The sequence below is a fragment of the Strongylocentrotus purpuratus genome, unplaced genomic scaffold (assembly GCF_000002235.5).
Source record: "Strongylocentrotus purpuratus isolate Spur 01 unplaced genomic scaffold, Spur_5.0 spur5_scaffold_6, whole genome shotgun sequence".
Lineage (NCBI taxonomy): Eukaryota > Metazoa > Echinodermata > Echinoidea > Camarodonta > Strongylocentrotidae > Strongylocentrotus > Strongylocentrotus purpuratus.
Window position 1 is genome coordinate 42,694,376 of NW_022145612.1, and position 19,558 is coordinate 42,713,933.

The 19,558-nt window shown below is 36.8% G+C and overlaps 3 protein-coding genes across 4 annotated transcripts; all 3 read left to right on the plus strand.

Annotated features, from left to right (window-relative positions):
- The first annotated feature begins 5 nt into the window (after positions 1 to 5).
- On the plus strand, positions 6 to 16,879 carry LOC581815 (rabenosyn-5). Of its 2 annotated transcripts, none has more exons than XM_030973594.1 (9): positions 6 to 333; positions 2,476 to 2,589; positions 3,167 to 3,358; positions 12,288 to 12,434; positions 12,877 to 13,038; positions 14,162 to 14,349; positions 14,854 to 14,924; positions 15,261 to 15,347; positions 15,748 to 16,879. In XM_030973594.1, exons 2-9 carry the CDS (start codon positions 2,481 to 2,483, stop codon positions 16,391 to 16,393), a joined length of 1,602 nt encoding a protein of 533 aa, XP_030829454.1. In that variant the 5' UTR covers positions 6 to 333; positions 2,476 to 2,480; the 3' UTR covers positions 16,394 to 16,879. The 2 variants fall into 2 exon arrangements, with proteins under 2 accessions (XP_030829454.1, XP_786891.3); XM_781798.5 differs by having other exon boundaries at positions 6 to 297.
- Positions 5,809 to 8,100, plus strand: LOC100888681 (zinc finger protein 862-like). The gene is made up of 2 exons (XM_030973595.1): positions 5,809 to 7,525; positions 7,777 to 8,100. The coding sequence occupies exons 1-2, from the start codon at positions 6,917 to 6,919 to the stop codon at positions 8,002 to 8,004; spliced, it is 837 nt and encodes a 278-aa protein (XP_030829455.1). The 5' UTR covers positions 5,809 to 6,916; the 3' UTR covers positions 8,005 to 8,100.
- On the plus strand, positions 8,556 to 10,232 carry LOC115919529. The gene is made up of 2 exons (XM_030973596.1): positions 8,556 to 8,947; positions 9,608 to 10,232. Exons 1-2 carry the CDS (start codon positions 8,868 to 8,870, stop codon positions 10,050 to 10,052), a joined length of 525 nt encoding a protein of 174 aa, XP_030829456.1. The 5' UTR covers positions 8,556 to 8,867; the 3' UTR covers positions 10,053 to 10,232.
- Positions 16,880 to 19,558: the final 2,679 nt, after the last annotated feature.

Sequence of the window (19,558 nt, forward strand, 5' to 3'; positions counted from 1 at the left end):
TCCAGCTATGGAGAAGGAAATTCGTGTTGATGTGGAAGACTAAAGAACTTAGACTATTTGTCAACATGAAATGACTTTTATATTTAGTCCACTGCTTTGTTTATACCCTGTGCTACCTTACGCAAAGTTCTAACTGGGTTTTGGTGACATAAATGAGAGAGATTTCAGTTTTCAAACCAGCTACAGCGACCACTACCGTACGAGATCAACAGCTAGCAGCTAGCAGCAGCTCCACCGCCCCGATCCGTCGAGCCAGCGCACGGGGGAGTGTCCGCTCGGCTCAGCCCAGTGAATGACGTGAGTTTGACAAACCCTGACTCCTGAGCTGTCAAGGTCTGGACTGGTCTCGAGTTTATTGAGTCATCCTGATGTGACTTGTCACTTAGCTTGGGCTGATCTTTTGGGTTTTATTTCTGCACATCCAGCTGAGTCTGGAGCTAATTAAACCTGCTGCCCCAAATCCTTAACTCTAGTTGATTTGTCGCTAGGCTAGATCTAGACTTATTTTAATTATTTTATTTCATTAACTGTGATAAATGTTTTTCAACTTCACGTTTCAAGAGCCAAGACTTCTTGTGATTTGGAAAATAATAAAAGACAAAGACAGAGGTCTGTCAAATGACCAAGGCTAAGGTCTAAGGTTAAGCTAGCAAAAGGATTCATTGTATTGAATTTTTATGTCTTTAAAAAAAGAAATATACCCCCATGCGCGTATGCGGGCCATGCCATGGTTAATATGAATGGTACGTGGACTACAAATAATGATCGTTTGCTTATGTCGTGTTTTCATATTACTATTTCTGCATATTGGTAACTAAAACTAAAAATCAATGCAGGCCCATAGGAAAGAAATGAGCCTGCCGCATACTCCTGCGGCAGACTTGCCGCAGATCTGCAGCAGACCTGCCGCAGACAGTCATCTTTTTCACATGCAAATTAGTTTTGCCGCAGACTTGCCGCATACTCTTTCAGTATGATGAAGAGTCTGCGGCAGGTCTGCCGCAGACTTGCCGCATACTCTTTCAGTATGATGAAGAGTCTGCGGCAGGTCTGCCGCAGACTTCCTGCAGACCTGCCGCATACTCTTTCAGTATGATGAAGAGTCTGCGGCAGGTCTGCCGCAGACTTGCTGCAGACTTGCCGCATACTCTTTCAGTATGATGAAGAGTCTGCGGCAGGTCTGCCGCAGACTTGCTGCAGACCTGCCGCAGACTCTTCGTCATGAATATTCATATCTCATATACTGTAGACCTGCTGCAGACCTGCCGCATACTCTTTCATATCCAGTACGTGGCAATAAAGTATGCATGTAGAAGAACCAGTGATAAACTGATACTTCATAATCAATTTTGGCAATATCGATATTGCAAATTAGGTAATTGTCGATATTACCAATTAGGTATATTCTATTCTCAATTGTATTAACTTCATCACATTGTTCATTTGAAGTGTATTCAAGAGTAGCATTTAAAGTGACACAGGCTCGTACACATATATATACTAAATATGTATATTGTTTCTTGGTTAGTAATCATAGTTTCTTGGTTAGTATTCAATATATCTATTGCTTAAACGTGAATGTAATTGTAACATGATCAGACAAAATAATCTATTGGTTAATAATGGCAAAAGGAAAATAGAAATCACAAAAATGATGTGCATTGTCTTAATTTGCTTAACAAATCATGATAAATGTATTTTTCTGTCACACGTATAAAGTAATAATGAATATGCATGAGATGATTGGTTTCAATTGGCCCTATTAGACTTTAATGGGATTTCCTGTGGCAGACCTGCTGCAGACTGTTCCTGTGGCGTACTGGTATGCGGCAAGTCTGGAGCAAAGTTTCGCCCTGCCGCAGATCTGCCGCAGACTGTTCCTGTGGCATACTAGTATGCGGCAAGTCTGGAGCAAAGTTTCATCCTGCCGCAGATCTGCCGCAGACTGTTCCTGTGGCATACTAGTATGCGGCAAGTCTGCAGCAAAATTTCATCCTGCCGCATATCTGCCGCAGACTGTTCCTGTGGCATACTGGTATGCGGCAAGTCTGGAGCAAAGTTTCATCCTGCCGCAGACTTGCCGCAGACTGTTCCTGTGGCATACTAGTATGCGGCAAGTCTGCAGCAAAATTTCATCCTGCCGCAGATCTGCCGCAGACTGTTCCTGTGGCATACTGGTATGCGGCAAGTCTGCAGCAAAATTTCTTTCTGCCGCATACTTCGGCATACTCTTTGCCGCAGACTAAAAGTCTGCGGCAGGTCTGCGGCAGGTCTGCGGCATACTTTTCACTTTCCTATGGGGGTTGGTCTAAGGTTGCGGTTGCCAGTCAGACTTGGAGAAAATCTCACAAATTACACACATGTCTTGTTTTGTTTGCATCTTACTTAGTTTCAATAGTGATTTTGAATTTGATGTATAAAGTTACCAAGAATCATTTGAAATTAATTTGAATATTGTTTGTTCTCTTTTCACAGGCAAGATGGCTGCCATGGCATCCACTGATGATAGCCCAATTTATGAGGGATTCCTCTGTCCGATGTGCCTTCAGAACTTTGACTCTGTGTATCAACTCCAATCCCATGTGGAAAGTATGCTGATGAAAAATCTCACTTTTATACATGTACCTTAAACACATTATAAAGTAAACATAAAATCATAAGGGCTCTCTCATGTCAAGATGATTAATACTGAAGAACTAATTAATACCAATACAACTGTGATCATTAAATCAGATGCAGTGATTTTTTTTCTTCTTAATTTAAGACCAAATCAATGATGAGGTTTCTTCATTTAGTTTTGAAAGTTACAAGATGGCAATAAAGAGATGGGGTTTGTAATACAGTGTGGTCCTATCACTGTCAGTCCTGTGGGATTTTTCCAATTATTTTCTGTTTTAAGAGTCATCATGATACAGTGTAGGTGTATCAAAAATAAGAAAATCAGTTACATCTATGTTGTACCCCTTTGATTATTGATACCAACCCTGTATATTATTCTCATGAAATAACTAACTTAATACTTTTTATGGTATTTCTTATTGCTGGCTCATAACTGTAAAACACAAGGTAATAGATGATCATGAATGCTAGCAAATGCAAAACTTCCAAGCTACAAACAGCAAAACCTTTACCCCAATTGTTTTTATTGTTATTTGTTCTTGTCTAGGTGCTCATGGTAGTGAAGACAAAGTCGTATTCAGAAGGTTGAAAGGATTCTTTGGGAAGGCCAGGCATCTCATCACCAACAGATCAGAGGAACATTTTGAGGATGTCTCAAAGGATGAAGCAGGAGAAGGATCACCAAAGAAACAACCATTGCTTGGCACAGACCCTTTTACTTGGGAAAACCCAGAGCTAGGTATTTATCATTATCACATGTCATACTTGTACCACTATCATGCATTGTAATCATTACCATTTCAATTCAATTCATTTTTATTCATTTCCATTTTCACTAAAAATAACAGTACAAAGATTCATACAAAAATAAGCATTTGCAATATATCAGAAAATAAAAAATAGCGAACTAAAAAAAAAAAAACTAAATGGCCTTGTGGAGGCATTGTTTCTTGAACAGTAGCAGGGCTCGAATTTAGCGGTGGCCCGGTGCCAATGGCCACCTGAAACGCTGTCGGGCCACCTGAAATCACCGACTAGATGGCCCGGCTGGCCACCCAAATATTTGGACAGTAATATATAAATTATTTATCAACAACTTGTTTAACCTTTAGATCTACCCGAAACCGAGGCGACATTTATTTTTCCAAGCTTTTCCAAGCGACGCAATCCGATCTATCAAACAAGGAAATGTTTCGTTTCGCATACTAACTTTATAAAAACGATGCACGCCGTCGCGTAGGTACTGTACACACCGCCGCCGCCACCCCGGCCCGGCCGGTACATAGGCGTAGCGCTATCATAGTATGCTACCGCGTATAGGGCAGCTGGCGATATCCGCATTGCAGCACAGCTAGTACGCTTCTCAACTCTTTGTTGCGCAGTTACAAACTGCGCATGAGATTTCGGGCGGGTAACTTGGGGATTCCCAAATCCCAGCATTGTGATTGGTGTATTTGCGACTAATTGTGGACTACACTAAGCAACGAGGGAACAACAATGGGTGTGTCTGGTATTTGACATTATGATTGGTGGAGTTAATATTGATTGAAAATAAAAGTAACTCAATCAGTGTACGTGTGTACGTGTGGAAGCCGTGCGAGCTTCATAAAATGAGAATTTCACGTGTTTTTTGTTTGATAACAACGTAGGCCTACGGCGGTACGCTTTGTTGGTGATAATGTACGCTGTTCTGTTGTTAATTTTCCGTGATTATCGATTGAATAATTGATCTGTTATTACTAGGTAACAATCATCATTGATGTTCATTAGTTTAAGTTAAACGGGGGATGTTCACGTTTTATTTGTAGCACTACATGGACCTTTTTAACTAAATATAATATAAGGCCTAAATAATAAAAAAAAATTCAGGGCCATGAATTTTGATGGAAAACAAATGGCAAATAATTTGCTAAAATCTGATCTTGTGTCCTGTACATAACATGTATGCGAGGTATCCCTGTCCACTGACGCGTAAATTATTTGAGCAGTAATGCCTGAATCACATTTCCTCTAGCTCTACGGAGCCCGTACGATGTTTAAAAACAGCCGTTTCGACCAATTTCGTACGGTGTGGTTCGTACGAAATTGGTTTAAACGGCTGTTTTTAAACATCGTACGGGCTCCGTAGAGGAAATGTGATTCAGGCATAAGAGAGAGCGATAGACGGATCGAGGTAACGCAGCCCCGTCTCTGACAGTTTGTTTACGAGACTTTTACGATTGCCGATAAGGCCAAGTAAAAAAAAAAAAGTTTTGTTTATCGTGACTTTCCTTTTTCTGATTGATGTGGAGGTCCTACCACCTTGTTTAATAACACTAGATCAGGGAAAGGCAATAGTATACTCAGGTATTGTTACGTAGAAGATTCAAGATATAGTCTTACAATACTTATCAAAAGTCTACCGTTATAAAATAGGCTGCTATTATATAGAAATTAGAAAAATATATATTTGAGTCTTGAGAAAAAAATTCATTAATTTATTTCAATTGGCCTACTTTCAGAATAATATTTGGATCTTTTTAGGAGTTGCCGGTTTGATTCTTTATTGGTTTCCTTCCCAATGTCAACCAATTTCTAAACAGATAATATGAATAATAATACAATAATAAATAATATGAAATTTATCATCGATCATCAGTAGTAAATCACTTGGTTGAAATGTACGGAACGAGATGCAAATATTAGTTTTAAATGGTCCTCCACGTGCTAATACATGTACAGGCTTCGTTATCCGCTGTACAACTTGTACATGTGCGCGTTTGTTTTCTACCTGAGCAAAAGTCGATCAGAATGATCTAAAAGTAAGTCTTCTAAAGATGTGGCGATTCCTTAATGTGTCTAACCCTAAAGAAGATCAGGACAAAAGAAAAAGGGAAGCAAGGGAAGAGTACGAGAATGAGAAAAGGAAACGCACGTACCGAAAAGAATGGGAACGAGATTTCAAGTGGTTGTCATACGACGACGACAACGGCGTCATGGTTTGCCGCATTTGTCGGGAAACCAATATGACTGGAAAACCCGGGACAGGAAGGAATATCTTCTTTGACGGATGCAGTACTTTTAAACTGTATTCCATCAAGAGACACGACGAAAGCGACAACCATCAACGCGCGATGGGGGCCAAAGCCGCCCGAGAGGCACTACCAGGGACTTCGAAGGCGGAGAAGATGGTCCAGAAGATGAACCAAAAAGTTGTGGAGCGTCTGATAATAATATTCAGAAATGTTCACGCAATGGCCAAACACTACCGGCCATTTACCGACTTGGTTTGGATGGCATCACTTGACGAAGCTAAAGGGCTAGATGTCGGCTCGACTTACAGGAACGACAAATCTGCGCAAGTTTTCACTAGCTTCATTGCAGAAGTGAGTTTATTTATCAATATTTAATTATTCATGTGATTGTCCTTTTAACTTTAATTAAAAAAATTTTTTAAATGATAACTGGCACATAATCAGGGCACATAATTTATGAATGATCGAAATAAATTTATATCAATAATCATGCGTTAGCCTTAAGTTAGGCCTATAAGTCGGGGAGTTATTAAGCATGAGAGACGGAGGAAGGGTTGGAGTGGGGAAAGAAAGAGAGAGAGAGAGAGCCCAGAGGGAGAAAGGAAAGTAGGAACGATGAAGCAGAGTAAAGGCGAGAAAGGTCAGAGAGAGAGAGAGACACGTGAAAATAAAGAGGAATTAAAAAAGGGAGAGAGCAGAGTGAAGAAGATGAGGAGGAAGAAACAGTGCGTCGGAAAATAGAAAGGAAGGAGGGGAATGACCCGAGCTGTGAGAAAGAAGCAAGGGTGGAGAAATCAAAACATTTATTTAATTACTTATTATTTACAGTAGTATATTAAGTATTGCACATCCAAGAAGTTAAAGATTAATTGACAGGCGTACCAAGTTATGTTTTTCTTTTATTTAATAACATTGTACTTTGTTACATTATTTTGAAGCTTTGGTTATTGAAATGACCTGAGTAATTTTATGTTTCAGAATCACACTTCCGATTATTACCAACATTACATAACTTGATGTTTTCTTCTTTAAATTGGCAATACTAGTATTTCTATTAAAGACCCATGTAGTTGTCAAATTATGTTTGATTGATTACAACTCCGAAATTTCATCAGATTTTTTAAAGACCCACCTGCGTGGATTGGTTCTGTTTCTATCATTTTTGTCCCTCTATTATTAAAGCCATAAAATCCCAGACTAGACTTCCTCTTTAACTAAATTTGTGACTGTGTGTATGAACCATAAGGTTTTGTTTTTTTGTTTTTCAGGTTGAGCGAAGGGAGATGTTGAAGCGTGTTCAACGCTCCAAGTTCATTTCAATTATCAGTGATGGAACTACTGATGCGTCAGTGACTGAGGATGAAATCGTCTTCCTTCGGCATGCGTGTAATGGCTCAGTTTACACTGAGTTTGTGGCAGTTGTGGGAGTAGTCACTGCTGATGCCAAATCCATCACCGATGCCATTCTTCATTCACTTGCTGAGAGACTCGAACTGGATACTGCTTCTATTAGCCGAAAACTGGTAGGTTTCGGATCGGATGGGGCAGCAGTGATGTTGGGGAAAAGAGGAGGAGTGGTTTCTCATCTGAGAGAACTCAGTCCAGCCCTTCAAGCGGTACACTGTACTGCCCATAGGCTCGAACTGGCGTTCAAAGATGCAGTCAAGAACGTTGCTCTCTGCAAGACTGTCAACTTGCTTCTTCTCAACTTGTATTTGTTCTACAAGAACAGCTCGAAGAACAGAAGCTCTCTCAAACAGGCAGCAGAAGCTGAGGGAGATCCAAAGCTATTCCCAACAAGGGTTGGAGGGACACGTTGGTTACCTCACCTGCAACGGGCTTTGGGGAATTTCCTCAGGGGATACCGTGCCATCACAACTCAACTGCAACAGGTACATTATTTACTTGTAGAATTATTCATGGAATTTTGAAACCAAAATATTAGTATAATTTAATTGAACTTGTCTTTCAATAACATTTGTTTTTTCACATGCCACTCCTTGCGAAATATTTCTTTTTCTTTCTTTTTTTCAATCTCAATCAATGCTGAACAATCTAACAGTACTGGGTATGTACACTTATTTGAAATTATTTTTCTGACAAAATTACGTTTTTCAATAAATACATTTTTTTTAAATTACAGCTTCAAGCACAACCAGGAGTATCAGTAGATGCCAGAGCGAAGAGCAAAGGGTTCTTGAAGCAGATGAAACGGAAAGACGTAGTTCTTTTTGCTCACTTCATGCTCGATGTTGTGACAGTCCTCTCCAAAGTGTCACTGACAGCACAGCGGTCAGAGTCCACTGTTCCTGAAGTGGCTAGATCCATAGACATGGCATTAACGACCCTCAAGAAATACAGGAGCAAGTAAGCATCAAATTTAATGTTATTGTATATCATGATAATTAACTACTAGTTCAGGCCTGTACTAGTTGGATAAATTCTTTTATTAAAATATTTATTTCATTTTGATAAATGAAGCTTATCATTGTTTTATAGTATTATAATACCATAATTGCTGTGTCAAATACAATTATTTTGATTTCGAAAACCGTAATTGGCTTTTGTGGTTTGAAATGTTAGTTAGCCACAATGACATTAAGACATTCAAACAATACATGCTCTTATTATAAAATTAATCACAGTTTTTTTTCTTCTTGGATTTCTTTTCACAAATTTACTCTCTGTCAGGAAATCATCACCACGTCTGCAATGCTTTGATGACCCGTTCCGTGGTGGTCCAAATGAGTTGACAGGGAGTGACAACATTGAACCAGGACTGGTGGATTTGATAAACGGCCTAGAGAAATCCTTGCTTGGAAGATTTGACGACATGAATGATGAAGTGCAGGCAGCAATGCAGATCCAATGCTTAAGCTCCTGGCCACAAGAACATGAAGATGATGAGGGTAATTAATTCAATACTTTTTTTTTTATTAACATTGTTGATCATCCTCACAACTTTCATTGTGTTCGCATCTTAATAATTTGCAGCACTGCCCTAATATTGTGAACTTTAAAAAGTTATCTCCCTAAATAACAAATAAAGGATTTTGTCAGGACAGTTTTCACCCACGAAAATAAATAAAGTATTATCAACCATTGATTGACTTATCATGTTTATTCTGAGTCCATGTATTTTGCAATTTCCCTGATAAGTATGATCTACTGTACATCATTTTGGCAGATTTCGGCGATGAAGCAGTGCAGACGCTCCGCCATCAGTTTGAACCAATGCTGAAGGATGCTGGGGTAGATCTTGACTCTCTTGGTGTAGAGTGGGACCTGTTCAAGGCAAGAACATATCATGTGAAGTAAGTTTAATTTTTATGAGCTGAACTATTAAATAATGATATTAATATGACTGAGATCTGAATATTCTAAATTTAATCAAATTATTAATAACTTTCTCAGTCTCTTGTTTAGTTTTGAATACAAATGTACAATAATATCCTGTAATAAACTATAAAGTTTCATATTAAAGCTGGGTTAAACTTATAGTTTTGGTAAGATTCAATAATATCAATCATATTCGGCTCTTATGAATCACTCCAACTCTTAAAAAAAAAAGGTAAAGTGACCGTTACACTAATTGTTTACACCTTGAATCTTTGTTGTGAAAATTTGAATTTGACCGTTAGACCAGATCTAGCGCCCTCTATACGGCAGTGATATTATTTCCTTAAGATAGGCCTTCCAAACAATTATTTCATAGATTTACTTTAGCTAATTCATGTCATAAAGTTAGAAATAAAGATATTTTTCTGAGATTTTCCTCCCCTTTCATGAGTTGACTGTGATTGTTTTTTATGATCAATTCATAAAGAAAAAGATATCTAATATTCCAGGACCTCGGGCGACTTTTGATGAATTGTTTGTTTGTTTTTTATACCGCGGCAGCATAACTGTACCCTGGCTTTAAACACCACTAAATAATTAATTCCCTCTTTTATCATTTTAACTTTATTTAAAAGGAAGAGCAAGAAGGGCCAGCAATGGACAAGCATCATACCTGATCTTCAAGGGGACATGCCAAACATATGTTGCTTGATGGACCTTCTGCTGAGCATTCCAGCCAGCTCAGCAGAAGCAGAACGTGGGTTTAGCCGCCTGAAGCTGGTAAAAACGAGCTTAAGAACATCTCTCAAGGATGAGAATGTTACTAACTCGATGCTAATCGTGATGCACAGCCCCAGTGTTGCAGAATTTAGCCCTCAGCCGGCTATAGACCTGTGGTGCTCGTCAGGAAATCGGTCAAGGAGGCCAGAAATGGTGCACCGTAGACCAGGCCCTCACTCCGACTCAACTGATTCATCAGATCATAGTGATCTTGATGAGGACTTTGATGTGGTTGAATTTGATGAAGTTGATGAACTAGTAGATGAAGTTGACAGTCACAGTGACACCGACAGTGGCTGAAGTCAAGAAGAGTCATATGACAAGCCCAGGCCCCTTTGGAAACTTGTTTTATCAAATCTTGAGTTACTTAAAATGTTTAGTCAGCATTTGATTTATTTTTGGCAATCAAAACAATTATCTGCAAATTAACCTGCCTTTCATGTAAAAAAAAAGAAAAGATGTCTTTGGACGTGTTGTTAATATATTACACATTTATATTTTCCTATATTAGTTTTTTGCCAAAACTTATTCTTCCACAGGACTGGTGCTACTTTTAGTCGATGTGTTTGCGTTTGTTTCTCGTTGTACAGAGAAGTATTTAATCACTTGAGTGACTGAATGCAGTTTTAGTAACAGGGTTACTGGCAATACCTTGAAAGTACCTTGCCAAAACCGAAAAGGCAATTTACAGCCTTACAATTTATTTAGTTGTTTCAGTTTGTTCTTGAGGTAACTTTAGTTGAGTTTAAATGTTTAGTCAGCATCTAATTTATTTTTGGCAATCGAAACAATCATCTGCAAGTTAACCTAGCTGCCTTTCAAGTTTCATGTACAAAAAAAAAGATGTGTTGTTGATATATTACATATTTATATTTTCCTATAATAGCTTTTTACCAAAACTTTTTCTTTCACAGGACTGGTGCTCCTTTTAGTCCATGTTTGTTTATTGTTGTACAGAGAAGCATTTAATCACTTGATTTACAGGGTAACACCTTGAAAGTACCTTGCCAAAACCGAAAAGGCAATTTGCAGCCATCCTAATTTATTTAGTTGTTTCAGTTTGTTCTTATAGGTAACTGACTCAAGGGCGGGTAGCCCATATATAATTATATGCATGTTCTTCACTGTCCATGCTAAGAAAACATGCAGTGCAATAAAATGTTGTCTTGAAGAAAAAAAAGAACAAAAGAAGAAATTCCGACTTAAACTATTTTGAATGACTTGGTGCTAATCTTTCCGTGTGTGGTCCTCTTTAACTGCATGTATTTTTGCATGATTATTGACTGATTATCCAATCCAGAATAACCAGAAAATATAAAAATAATAAATTACAAAAATACCATTTATTCAGTTCAGAATAGAAGTACAACGTCAAGTAAATATACAATCAATTTTATATCTTCCAACAGAACTTGGAGCTCAAAGAAAAGCAGAAGTTTGGCGCCTTGTGTGCCCTGTACAATCCTAACTTAAGGGGGAGGGGGTCCTTGTGAGCATGATAGTCAAGGAGAAAGGGAGAAAAACATTGAAGTGAAGTTGAGACAGAAGTATAGAAACAAAGAGAGAGGATTTGGAATGAGAGTCTAAAGAGTCACTCACCTTTCATTATTAAATGCAGCTCATGCTGCTTTTAACACGTATAATTTATGCATTTTTTTAATTAAACATTTGCATTATTTAATAACGCATAAAAGTGGGGCCACCTGAAAATCCATTTGGCCACCCAGATCTCCTACCCAAGTGGCCCTGCTGGCCACCTCAAAAAAAAGTTAAGGGCAAGCCCTGAGTAGTTAAGAGATTTACTTATACAAACAAAACTAAAAAAAGACACATACATGACAAAACATTACAGGGGCATCGTTCAAGGCAGGTACTACAGATGAAAGTAATCATCATCCTCACCACCACTATCACTCATCATCAAAGATACCATCATCATAAACGATATACATCAGCAGAAACAAATATTTGTTTGTGCCCTTTGAATTTTTGTTTGTTCATATCCACTTTAATAGCAGTGTTATTTTCATTGCTTCTCTCATCATTTACATGTATAGTATCTGAGCAGACTTCAATATTCTGTCTACATTCTTTTTTATTTGTCCTGATGTGTGTGTTTAAAAAGTGTGGTAATTCTTCTTTTTACCAAAGAAAATTAAGTTGTAAATTAACTATTACCAGTATTTGATATTTTCAACCCTCTCAAAATGTTGCTACATGTAGTTATACTTGAAAAAGAAGAAGAAATCAGTTTAGAAAGTTTATGTAGGAACTCTTTATACATATGATTGCCCAAGAAAACTGTTGTTCTATTTATCACATTTTGAGATGAACATATCTATCCAAATATATCTACACACTGTAAGTTGTATAACAACGTTATAGAAAAACAACAACACATAAATGCATTGAATTCTCGTATCTGATACATATTGATTAACTGTTTTAAGTTTCCAAATGTATTATTCTTGCTTCTTCTTTTTTATAGCTGTTCCCAAAAGTTTTTAATAGATTAAAATAACTTTTATTATACAGGAGCATCCAGAAGTCACTTTGAGTCTCTGAGGAGGATACGCAGTGATAGGATGGATAGAACAGTTGTTGAAATCAACAAGCTTGTCATCAGACTTGAGAAGCTCATCAAACATGGACCCCCTATGAATGATCAGGCTAAAAGAAAAGGTAGAGCATCTCTTAATATACATGTATCTCCAATTATACATAGAACATGATCTCATTTCTTTGTAGTAACTTAACAAATATTATTTCCAGACAAACAAGTTTGCCTGCATGTTTACTTGCAGTATTAAAAAAAAAAAGTAATCAGAGTTTTGGACTTGAATGTACTTTTGTTTATAGATTATGGAAGTTAGAGAAAATGACAGCAATATGGAAACATCAGCATAGAAGTATATGCATGTGTTTGGGAGAAGGATGGGAGAGAGCGAATTGGGAGAGAGATCCTTGTGGATAAAAAAAAGGGGAAAATTTTGAGAAAGGAAGGGGTTCCGGGACTTAAAAAGTTTAAATTCAAGCATTATTTACAAAAAAAGTAAAATGGCCTGTAGTTTATTCATTCATTCCTTGATAATAAACTAGCCATGTCTATTCTGCTTCTTCACAGTATATGAAAAGACCATTGTGCCTTGGGCGGAAGACTCTGACGTAAGGTTTTGCCCATCTTGCGGTGATAAGTTCTCTTTGGCTGTGAGGCGCCATCACTGTCGACTGTGTGGTAGTATTATGTGCAACAAGTGTTCCAGCTATGTTGGCATCCCTTTCTGTGGTAAGCAATACAAAATCTTTCTAGTGAATGTTTAAGGATTCTGCAAGTAGGGTTAATAGTTCCCCTGATTAGGGGTGTTTTATTTTCAGGGGGGGGGGGGTGGAGATGCCCACAATTTATTTCAGCAGTTAATTGGCATGGCATCTTGATAGTCTAGGACTGAGAGAAAACACAACAACATTACATTCCCCCTTAGCTGTTGTTCTGTAGTACCTTTAGGGGTACATGGAGTAGACCTGGGATACATACTTTGAATAGTTGAAAGGTTATCACAGGCTTGCCTTGTACTGATATTTGTTATGGATCTGAATCAAGACTGACATGACGTAGACACAACATGGCGTGTGTGTGTGTGTGTGTAAATGGGTTTTTGCAGACATGTTTGATTATTTACGTCTTGAGGCCGATCTTAACATCACCATCCGAAAGACATGACTCAGTTTCGAACCATGATCTGCCCGAGTCAGTTTGTAAGATAGAAACCTTAATACCAAGTGAATGTGCCGTAGACCAACTTTTATCCATGACCTGTTGGTTTTTATTCAGACCCATAAGGAATATTGGTACATGCCTGATATAGAATAAACTAGACAATGGATCCAACAGTCTCATTATTAAAATACATAAGATTTGAACATTTCAGTGAAATAGTTAAATACTAAGGCATTATAGGAGAAGCATTTAGAGATGTAAACTCGTCAAATTCATGGTATATATATTCATATGTATATATATATTATATTGTTTTAATTTATAATGATTTTTTTTGTATATCTTTTGATGTGTTTTTAAAGTGATGTGAAATAAATTGAATACTTGAATACTTGAATATATAATTCCTGTAATAAGCTAGTGAACCAGACCATAAGTTTGCCAATGACTCTTATCACACTGTTCATTGATTGTAAATGTGTCTTCAATTCAATTTCAATTTACATCTTATCCATGTTCCCAACAAAACATTAACAATCACTTATAAACATTTACAACAAATGTAGAAATACATGTTGGAAACGGAGGGGTCCACTAAAAAGCGATGCTTGTACAAGTGTGAACACCTCAAATGATACTTGGGAATAATGAGTAATTAAATTAACAAGTCAGTTACTGTTTTTTTCTTCAGATCAAGTACTTGAAGCTGAATCCAAAGGAAGCACATCTTCCAAGCAGGTGCATGCGGAATCCTCACCGAGTAAGAAGGGGGATGTAGTGACACTCAGGGTCTGCGAACATTGTGTACACATCATGGAGAAGAGGCTGAAGATGGTCAGAGAACGCAATTCCAAACCGGTCATTGTCCAGTTGTACCAGGTAATCATACAAAGGATTATTTGCCTGCTTCGTATCGGTCAACTTGATGAATGCCCATTTGCCTCATTAGATAATGCCCGATATACCATTGATTAGGGAATGTGAGCATGATCTAATAGGTATCCAACCATTATGTGAAAGCAACCATGAAGAGATTTGATTATAGTTTGATATTAAGTTTAAGGCAAGAAGCAGCCAGCTTATTTTCCTTGCAATACCTCAGCAAATACCGTGCATCAGTTTCCATCATTGTGACAGGATGAACTTTGACTTTAATAAGGGACATTCTATTAAAAATTATTCTTATAATTTTTGAAGCAGTAAACACTAGCCTAAGAGTTTCTTGGAATCAGGAGGATGAAAGGTCATCCTGATGGGATTAATTTTATATATAGAAGTGATTTTATAAGTAAAAGGCTTTTACAAAACTGTTTATATCTTCTTATCAGGTTTTATTAGAGCAAATCATATAATAATGTTTCCATTTTTTCCTTCTCCACACAGAAAATGATTGAAGTCAGAGAGCAGATTCTAAGACAGCTTCCTATATATGAGAAGACTGCTGTTTCCATTTTGTAAGTATTGTGTCAGCAATTGAACTCATTGCTTATTTAATCATTATAACAAAAAAATGTAGAACATATTGGAACTGAAGGATGATTGATTCCATTCCTTATCAATAAAAAAACTTTTAAACATTTCATTTGTTGTTGTTGTTATTTATATCAGTGCTTTGATCAGTTTTCTGTAAAAGTGCTTAATAGGAATTAATTATTATTATAATAAATTGAATTGAAGTGCCATTTACTGTGATTATTTACTTCAGTTTGTCAGCAGGGAATGCTGAAGCTGTGTGAAGACTTGTCTTTAGAATTTTACTTGAATTATATGTTTTTTCTTTTTTCTTTCAGGAATGGTGAAGAAGAATATTCTTATGAAAGAGCAGAGCGAGAGAGAACAGTGCTTCTGAAATATTTTGATGCTCTAGATTTATTAAGGTGAGCAAAAACTTTGATTGAGGGATGTTGTATAAACTATGAATTTTGTTTGGCCTGCAGGTAAAACAAATTGAGATATGAGCCATATGGTCTGTGGCAATTAATTCCACCCTCAAAGGACAACTTTTTAGTAATTATTATGTTCGTATCAATGTTTCCAGTATATATTTAAAAAAAAAGTTATGTTAAATATTAAAGTTTTAATATATCTGTGTATTGTAGAAACCATGTTCATGATACATATATGCTCTATTCTCGTTTTAATAGCATTATTTGATAGTTATAATGCTACACTTCTAAAGTATTCAGATATGAATTCATACATTTGGGGGGGGGGCAGTACAGGAGAAAAAGCAATGACTATTTGTTATTCTTCATATTTTCTACATTCCATCTCCAGCAAAAAGATATACTCACTTGGTTCAGGGACAGACAAGACTTTGTCCTCTGCTCAAATGAAGCTCAGGAGGAACATTCGAACCGAGGTCATTCGCTTCCTCCAAGACCACATGCTCGGGCTTGACCCTTTGCCCTCCGAAAAAGAGGTCATCCAGCTCAGGGCAGAACGCAAAGCAGCCATCGCCAGGAGACTGGAGGAAGAACGCCAAGCAAGAGCCAGGAGGGTGCAGGCGGAAGCTCTAGCCCTGGAGAAGTCGGCACAGCAGAGGGCGCAACAGCAACAGCAAGCAGAGGCCAAACTCTTGGACAGCCCTCAGAGGGGACACGAGCGGAAGTCGAGCTGGGGTCTGCTGAACAAGCTCAAAGAGCAGGCGCAGGAAGTCGGGGCTGGTATGATGGTGGGGCTGACGTCCAGCGGGAGTGAGGGGAAACTGAGTCAGTCTCCCTCAGGATGGAAACCCAGTGCAGTGAGTCAGGACACCGTCCAGGCGTTGTCCGATGATCCTTTGATCCAACAAATGAATATCATCAGTAGTTACCTCAATCAAGCTCAAGAAGCTGGACGATGGGACGAGGTGAACATGCTGGAAGCAAACCTCAAGGATCTTCAGCTAGCGTACAGACAGGAGCAGCAGGCCGGAAGATGAGGATTTGAGGAGGTCATCTGGGTTTTTGATAAGGAACCTTATTCCATCACCAATTGGGACATATTACCTGTGTTAGATAATAAAGAGAAGGTGCAATATATTTGTAGCTCAGCAATATTAGCAGTAGTCTCTACCAAAACCAGGCGATCACAGGTTCAAGATCAAGTCCTTGTGCCAATGTCCTGTGGCTAGGCATTTATTATTGATTGCTTTAATAGTACAATGGATAATGGTACTTATCTGTAGGTTAATTGCTACTGTATGATCATATTATTATTAATTGCTTTAATAGTACAATGGATAATGGTACTTATCTGTTGATTAATTGCTACCGTATGATCATGGAGTTGCTTTCATAGTATTGTAGGTAAAACAAATAATAATCACATGATCTCTAAATTCTAAGAGCAAATTGACCTTGGAATATGGCCCATCTAGAGTTAAAAGGTTTTAAGAGGTTTATGTGGTAATCCAGATGTAGGCATTGTTAATAAAAAATGTTATTAACTAGAAAATCAAGTACCAAAAGGTACAATTTGCAATGACTTTATTTCCATTCTGCCAATTACATCATTTATTGTGCTGCCAGTGAGGAGCTTTCATCTTCCAAATTGTGTGTGTTTGCATATATACATGTATGCTCATAGCTTGTTTCAGATTATGATATATCTAATTGCCAGTAACAGGACAAAGACTTTTTACATGGGTAGAAACAGACATGATGAATCTGTATTAAATTCACAACCAATGCCATGAACTAATCGAGAATAGAGAGCTATTCTCATCTTTCACCGGAGATTTTATGGAAATTTGAAATGTGCCTTTTATTTTTGAAGAACAGAAGATGTATGATTTGTATTTTTGTTGTAATATGTATTTTGATGGAAATATCATAAATATGTACTTAAATATAGCTGAACATATGATTATAATTTTATTCAAATCTTACAGTTAGGATTTATTTGAGCGCATAAGCTATAGTGCTATACTGAAAAAAAAACTATAAAAGCAATGCGCCTCTATTATCATTTCATTTGCCTTGTATTATGTTACATTTTGTTAACTTTTATATTTCAGTGTTATTATGTTTAACAACCATTAAGCCTTTATATTTTAATGAGGATGAAGAAATGATCTGTGAGATCAGACTATCGTCTTTCTATTTCATCATATTTTTTTCACTTGCAAAGCAATTCTTTTTTCTTGTATATTTGGTTATTATTTGTGATCATATCATAAATGTGACCTGCTGCCTTAGATTAATATTCTGACCATTGTGTAGCTTTAAATGAACCCTCTGAAATCTCATATTATGTCAGTTATTTTTAATATAACTAGTATGTACTCAGAATTTGGGAACAGTTATTGATGTTGACAATGAATTGATGAACACATCATTAGCAATCAATTTGAAGGGGGCCCTGTGAGATAAAACTAAATAGAAGGCACACAGTCAGCTCCTATCAATCATTACATGCTAACAAATCACTGCTAAAACACCTAGGGGTGTTTCTCACAGATCCTAAGTCGAACTTAACTCTAAGTTGGACTTAAAAATTATGGAAAGCTGTTAGCGTCTTTGAAAATATTTTGTAAACATTATTTCAAAAGGCATATCTTGATTCAAATCATTCATATTGTCTATAATCAAGGAGATTTCATGTTCTTGATGTGGAATTTATGAAAGTCTAAAATATTTGAACTTTTGCTTTTGAAGATATTTTATGTTAAGGCTACAAATGGCTTTCCATAATTTTAAAGTCCAACTTAAAGTTAAGTTTGACTTAGGATCTTTGTGAAACACCCCCTGGTATGTTGTCTTTTCCAGGAGATGGAGATGATCTTCTAAAGTAATTTTAGAGGATCATTGATGAAACTTCCCTTATTAATTTACTGATGCAAATAATGTTGTCAGTCTACCATTTTTTTCCTTCTCAAGATTTGGTAATTAACCAGTAATAGGATAATTGGTCTGTTAGATGTTATGTTTTAGGTGAAATTAAGACATTTAGCGATAATATATATCCCATTTCTAACAACAGTATTAAAATGAAGTGAATTAGATTAAGTCAATTAACAAGCAAGATGCAAGATGTATTTTCATGCTAGGGTGATTCGATAAGTTGTCATTTTTCAAAACAATAAAAATATTAATGATTGAATTCCAGTAATTGTCATAACTATATCTGATATACACTTTGAAATCCTATTTAAGATATCTTGTATCTTGATGAAGGGACTGATTATTTTTTTGACAGAAATGAATCTCTACCCTTACAATTTACACCAAATACATCTTTGCTGTCATTATCAATGAAATATGGTTAGCTGAGTGTCGGAATTGCAGATATCCAATCCCACTATCTATTGATTTTGCAAGCATCTTTTTACATGCTATAGAATCTAGCTGTAATATAGACCTACATTCAGCTTCTATGTCAACTCTTATGCTTGTTTATGGATGAGTCGGGCATTGCATGATTAGGGATAGAGTCTGCATTAAGTTCAATTCACTTTATTTCCAATTCATTTTCAAAAGCAAAAATAATCTTATATACGGCCGGTACATTATGATAAACATACAGAATAACAAAACAAAATACATAAATAGAAACAAAAATCATGAAAACGGAGTATAAAAAAAGACTAACTGTATAAAAAAAAAAAAAAATATGTTACTCGATCAGGGTCAGGTACAAACTTGACAAATGCATATATATGTAAAGAAATATAAAGAAAAGGAAAAGGTGTGCATTATTCAGATTTAAAAAACAAAAACATGGATTGTCCTCAATGCAGGCTATAGTGTGAAACGCATAAATACATGAGAGATATGGGGAATGCAAGGCTTAATTACTATTGTGATTTTTTGGGGGGTATACTTCTTTCACTATCAACTTTCTGATCGTAAAGTCTGGCTTGCAAACAAGTTTTAAGCCATTTACTTGTGAAATATCTTGCCATTGTAAGTAGTGGCTTAAGGTGAAAATTTGTATCTCTGTATGTTCCATTGAACATAAAATGGATTGTAATAGTCATTATCATTAAATCCAAGACCAAAGACAACTGTATATGCTTACTCATTTTTGTGTGATTGATTTTCCTTTCGGCTTATAACATAAGAACATAAGTTGAGTGAATAATAAATATGCACTATAAACATTG